Raw genomic sequence first — 6,000 nt, 5'->3', positions numbered from 1 at the left:
TCTATCTGCCAACTAGTTTTCTATCCATGTTGAAACCCTGCCCCCAATGCCATGAGCTCTGATTTTACTCATCAATCTCCTATGTGGCATCTTATCGAATGCCTTCTGAAAATCTAGGTACACAACATCCACTGGCTTACCCTTGTTACACCCTCAAAAAACTCCAACAGATTAGTCAAGCATTATTTGCCCTTGGTAAATCCATGCTGGCTCGGCCTAATCCTATTTCTGCCATCAAGATGTGCTACTATTTCGTCCTTAATAATGGACTCGAGCATCTTCCCCACGACTGACGTTAGGCTAACAGGGCGATAGTTCTCCGTTTTCTCCTTCCCTCCCGTCTTGAAAAGTGGGACAACATTAGCCACTCTCCAATCTTCAGGAACTGATCCTGAATCTAAGGAACATTGGAAAATGATTACCAATGCATCCACAATTTCCTGAGCCACCTCTTTTGGAACCCTCGGATGCAGACCATCTGGACCCAGGGATTTATTAGCCTTCAGTCCTACCAGTCTACTCATCACAGTTTCTTTCCTAATGTCAATCTGTCTCAATTCCTCTGATATCTTATGTCCCTGGCTCATCCATACATCTGGGAGATTGCTTGTGTCCTCCCTGGTGAAGACAGATCTAAAGTACGATATGATAATGAGGATGTTAAACATTTTGTATTGTTTTTCTTTTAGTGTATTTATTAATATGAACAAAATCTATTTGTGAAATTACAAAGAAAGTCCTGAAACAAACATGTTTTACCTCTTCGTGTAAATTTTCGCTCCTCCTCCGCGTCAATCACAAAGCAGGAAATTTGAACTGGACCGAGGGAACCAGGAGCTTGTTAACAGTTTAATCGTTGTCTGTTCACCTGGAATCGTTCTGCCCGTGTTCAGCTTTACTGTTTACCAATCGCTATGAGTTCACTCCACATCACTCTCCTCCACTTCCCGCTGGGGAGCTCCGTGAGCCGGTGTGCAGACCCTCCTCTGCTCTCTGTCCGCCAGCGAACGGGGTCAGTATCCCGGAGCAGGTCCGGCACCGATCGGTCGGGAAGAGGCGTGGATCGGATGAGCGTCGGGCACAAGAATCGTCAACCCCCGCTTGAGAAGTTTATGTCGCTTCTCAGCCTCCGGATATTTTCACTCGTTCGCCTTTTCTCGCTTCTGCTCCAGCTTGGTGTGGTCGGTGCCGAAGGTAAGGGAATGACTTCAGATGTGAATCCGAGAGCCACAGTCTCCATTCCGCGCTCGGAGACTGTGGTGTCACCACAACAGATTGCTGACTGAACAAGCTTTTTCTTTCGGGGAACTGCAGCTTTGCAAGCTGAAGTCTGTTGTCCGAGGCATAAGTATACAGAGTCTAAATAAATGACACGGCCATTCGCTTTTTGAACAGCACAGTACATTACAAACATGACAAAGATCATTTGTTCACGTGACTGGAATTAGACACAATTTACATGAACAAATAAACACAACACACCGGTGCCAGCTGAGAGAGAGAAGGAGGTAGTGTTCGGGTTTTCAGTTCAATTCCAGACCCTGACTGTAATGGTAAATTGGAGGGACATGTAAAACTTTTCTTTTATATGTCATTGTGGTGAACTATGTGCCTGTCTGGACACGCCCCCTTCTGACTGCTCCTGTGGCTCCTCCCAAAGGCGATCTGAGGCCTGACGCTCGGCCTCAGTCTCCAGGACATAGTATGATGGACACTCACTCCTGGTTCCTTCTTCCAGTCAATAAAAACCGATATCTCGCCTTACGTCTCAGTGTGAGTTATTGATGGTGCATCAATTTTATTGACTGGAAGTTTTAAAACATGGAAACTGTTTTGCGTCCGGAAAGGTTGGATTTGGACCCTCAAGACCCTGAAGCAGCTCTCGCTTTTGAACACTGGCTTGCATGCTTCCAATCGTACTTGGAGGAGGTTCGTGCAACTGAACCCGCCGTTATGCACAGAATTCTACTCTCGAGGGTCATCCGATTTTACCATTTTGTGAAAGCTCGGAACCTGCCATACTCCCTGGAGGACATCAGGACGATGACCAGGGACTGCCAAATTTGCGCTGAGTGCAAACCGCACTTCTACCGTCCTGACACAGCACAACTTGTCAAGGCCACCCGCCCTTTTGAACGACTGAGTGTTGACTTTAAGGGCCCCCTTCCCTCCACTGACCGCAATGTCTATTTTCTCAGTGTTATCGACGAGTACTCACGGTTCCCCTTTGCCATCCCCTGCCCCGACACCACTGCCACGTCCATCATAAAAGCCCTGCGCCAGCTCTTCACTCTGTTCGGGTATCCCTGCTATATCCACAGCGATAGAGGGTCCTCCTTTATGAGTGAGGAGCTGCGCCAGTACTTGCTAGCTAGGGGCATTGCTACCAGTCGGACCACGAGTTATAATCCCCGGGGTAATGGCCAGGTGGAGCGGGAGAATGCCACAGTGTGGAAGGCCACACTTTTAGCCCTTAAGTCGAAAGGGTTGCCGGTCTCTCAATGGCAGGAGGTCCTCCCTGAGGCACTGCACTCTATCCGCTCTCTGTTATGTACATCCACCATTGCCACCCCTCACGAACGCCTATTCTCTTTTCCCAGGAAGTCTGTCACTGGGACCACCCTACCAGTTTGGCTGATGTCCCCGGGGCCAGTGCTGCTCCGGAAACATATGAGGAGCAATAAATACTCCCCGCTGGTAGAGAGGGTTCACCTTCTACATGCAAACCCCCAGTATGCTTATGTGGTCTTACCTGATGGGCGGGAGGAAACGGTCTCCATCCGCGACCTGGCACCCGCAGGTGCAGCAGACCACTACCCTGAAGGCTCTCCGGTAACTATGAACCCTGCACCAGAGTTGACACCGTGCTCACCAGGCCCTACACAGACTCCTCACGACACTTGTATACCGGGCGTTTCATACGCATTTATACCAGGAGCCTCGCACATGCGTGAGGGATCACCGGCGCCTAGTGGGCAGGAACAAGCGCAACCTCCGTCCCCTGTGCAATCACCAATGTCGCCGGCATCTATGCGATCACAGCCGGTGCTACGTAGATCGCAGCGACAGATTCGACCACCTGATAGGCTTGACTTGTAAGAAACTTCGCCACATGGGGACTCTTTCAAACAAAGGGGGGGTGAATGTGGTGAACTATGTGCCTGTCTGGACACGCCCCCTGCTGACTGCTCCTGTGGCTCCTCCCACAGGCCCCTGTATAAAGGCGATCTGAGGCCTGACGCTCGGCCTCAGTCTCCAGGACATAGTATGATGGACACTCACTCCTGGTTCCTTCTTCCAGTCAATAAAAGCCGATATCTCGCCTTACGTCTCAGTGTGAGTTATTGATGGTGCATCAGTCATACAGAACTCCGGTACATTGAGGTGGTACAAAGGAATATGTACATCAATGGAATGAGGTATGAAGTGTTACAGTTCTCCAGAAAGCTCAGTGCAAGCAGACTGTGAGGTGAAAGGGCATGATGAGGTCGATTGTGAGGTCAAGTCTCCATCTTATCGTACTAGATCGGGAAGATCGGGAGTCCCAGATGGTATGTCGCCTCCCTGGTGCCAGGGTCCGGGACATCTCAGATCGGGTGCAGGTTATTCTCGAGAGGGAGGGCAAGAACCCAGATGTTGTGGTCCATGTAGGGACCAACGACGTGAGTAGGTTGAGTGAGGGGGTCCTGCGTAGTGAGTTCAGGGAGTTAGGTGCAAAGCTGAAGAGCAGGACCACCAGGGTAACAATCTCAGGATTGCTACCTGTGCCACGTGCGAGTGAGGCAAGGAACAGATGGATCATACAGATTAATACATGGCTGAGAGGATGGTGCAGGAGGGAGGGCTTCAGGTTTTTAGATAATTGGGCTTTGTTCCAGGGAAGGTGGGATCTGTTCCGACGGCACGGTTTACACCTGAACCAGAGCGGTACTATCATTCTTGCAGGGAAGTTTACTAGTGCTGCTCGGGGGAGTTTAAACTAAATTTGCAGGGGGCGGGGATTCAGAATGTGAGGGAGGATAGCGAGAGGAAGAATAAAGGACAGGTGGGGACTACACAGTTCCGGAATATTAAGTGTGTAGTAGAGAAAGGTGGGGCGGAACAAGTGAAAAGGAGGACACATGTACAGAAGGATGGTCTGACGGAACATGGAGTTAAATGTGTTGAAAGAATAAGTAAATTTAGGAAGGACAACAAAATTTAGGGGCGTATAGCCCGATGGGAGTTCGGGGAGCTGGGTTAAGCACAATAGGCAGCGATTTAAACAGAGAGAGGAGAAATGGGCTAAAAATTCTATATCTGAATGCACGAAGTGTCAGAAATAAGGCGGATGAGCTTGAAGCTCAGGTGCGAATGGGTAACTATGATGTTGTTGGGATTACGGAGACATGGCTGCAGGGAGACAAGACCTGGGAAATGAATGTACAAGGGTATACGTGCTATCTTAGGGACAGAAATGTGGGCAGAGGGGGTGGGGTGGCCCTGTTGGTGAGGAATGAGATTCAGTCCTTTGCAAGAGAGGACATAGGATCAAGGGAAGTAGAGTCTGTGTGGATAGAACTGAGGAACAGTAAGGGCAAAAGGACTCAAATGGGTGTTGTCTACAGGCCACCAAACAGTAGCATGGTTATTGGGTGCATGTCGAATAGGCAGTTAACATTGGCATGTGGCAAAGGTAATGTTGCGGTATTTATGGGGGATTTCAACATGCAGGTGAACTGGGAGAATCAAGTTGGTGCTGGACCCCAGGATAGGGAGTTTGTAGAGTGCCTACTGGATGCATTCTTGGAACAGCTTGTACGAGAGCCAACCAGGGACAAGGCTGTTCTGGATTTAGTGTTGTGTAATGAACAGGATTTGATAAGCGATCTTGAAGTAAAGGAGCCATTAGGAGGTTGTGACCATTATATGATAAGTTTTTATCTGCAATTTGAGAAGGATAAGGGCAGATCGGAGGTGTCAGTGTTGCAGTTGAACAAAGGAGACTATGGAGCCATGAGGGAGGAGCTGGCCAAAGTTAACTGGACGGATATCCTGGCAGAAAAGACAGTGGAACAGCAATGGCAGGTATTCTTGGGAATAATGCACAAGGTGCAAAATCAGTTCATCCCCCAGAAAAGGAAGGATTCAAAGGGGGGAAAGGGGCCATAGTGGTTGACAAAGGAAGTCAGAGATTGCATAGCATTAAAAAAAAGGAAGTATGACAGAGCTAAGGTGAGTGGGAGGACAGATGATTGGGAAATTTTTAAGGAACAACAGAACTTAACTAAAAAGGCAATACGGGGAGAAAAAATGAGGTCCGAACACAAGCTATCCAGGAATATAAAGGAGAATAGCAAAAGCTTTTTTAGGTATGTGAAGAGAAAGAAGATAGTTAAGAACAATGTTGGGCCCTTGAAGAATGAATTGGGTGAAATTGTCATGGGAAACAGAGAAATTGCAGAAGAATGTAATAAGTACTTTAGATCTGTCTTCACTAGGGAAGACACAAGCAGTCTGCCAGATGTATAGATGGGCCAAGGACATAGGGTAAGAGAGGAAATGAAACAGTTGACATTAGGAAGGTAACGGTGATGAGTAGACTGATGGGACTGAAGGCTGACAAATCCCCAGGTCCAGATGGTCTGCATCCTAGGGTACCAAAGGAGGTGGCTCTGGAAATTGCGGATGCATTGGTAATCATTTTCCAATGTTCCTTAGATTCAGGATCAGTTCCTGGGGATTGGAGAATGGCTAATGTTATCCCACTTTTAAGAAAGGAGGGAGGGAGAAAACAGAGAACTAACGTCCTGTCAGCCTAACATCAGTAGTGGGGAAGATGCTAGAGTCCATTATTAAAGATGAAATAGTGGCATATCTAGATAGCAGTGATAGGATTGGGCCGAGCCAGCATGGATTTACCAAGGGCAAATCATGCTTGACTAATCTATTGGAGTTTTTCGAGGATGTAACCAGGAAGTTAGACAAGAGAGATCCAGTAGATGTAGTGTACCTCGATTT

The 6,000-nt window shown here is 48.1% G+C and overlaps 1 protein-coding gene across 1 annotated transcript in view; it reads left to right on the top strand.

Moving 5' to 3' along the window:
* The first annotated feature begins 748 nt into the window (after positions 1-748).
* The window catches only part of LOC132394809 (uncharacterized), a 74,288-nt gene continuing 69,036 nt past the window's right edge, over positions 749-6,000 (top strand). The window contains exon 1 of the mRNA XM_059971215.1: positions 749-1,194. Within this exon, the coding sequence (XP_059827198.1) occupies positions 915-1,194 (280 nt within the window). The 5' untranslated portion in view covers positions 749-914. The remainder of the gene's footprint in view (positions 1,195-6,000) is intronic.

The sequence above is a fragment of the Hypanus sabinus genome, chromosome 5 (genome assembly GCF_030144855.1).
Source record: "Hypanus sabinus isolate sHypSab1 chromosome 5, sHypSab1.hap1, whole genome shotgun sequence".
NCBI classification, from domain to species: Eukaryota; Metazoa; Chordata; class Chondrichthyes; order Myliobatiformes; family Dasyatidae; genus Hypanus; species Hypanus sabinus.
Note: the sequence above shows the minus strand (reverse complement) of the source record. Positions and strands in the feature narration are given on the sequence as shown.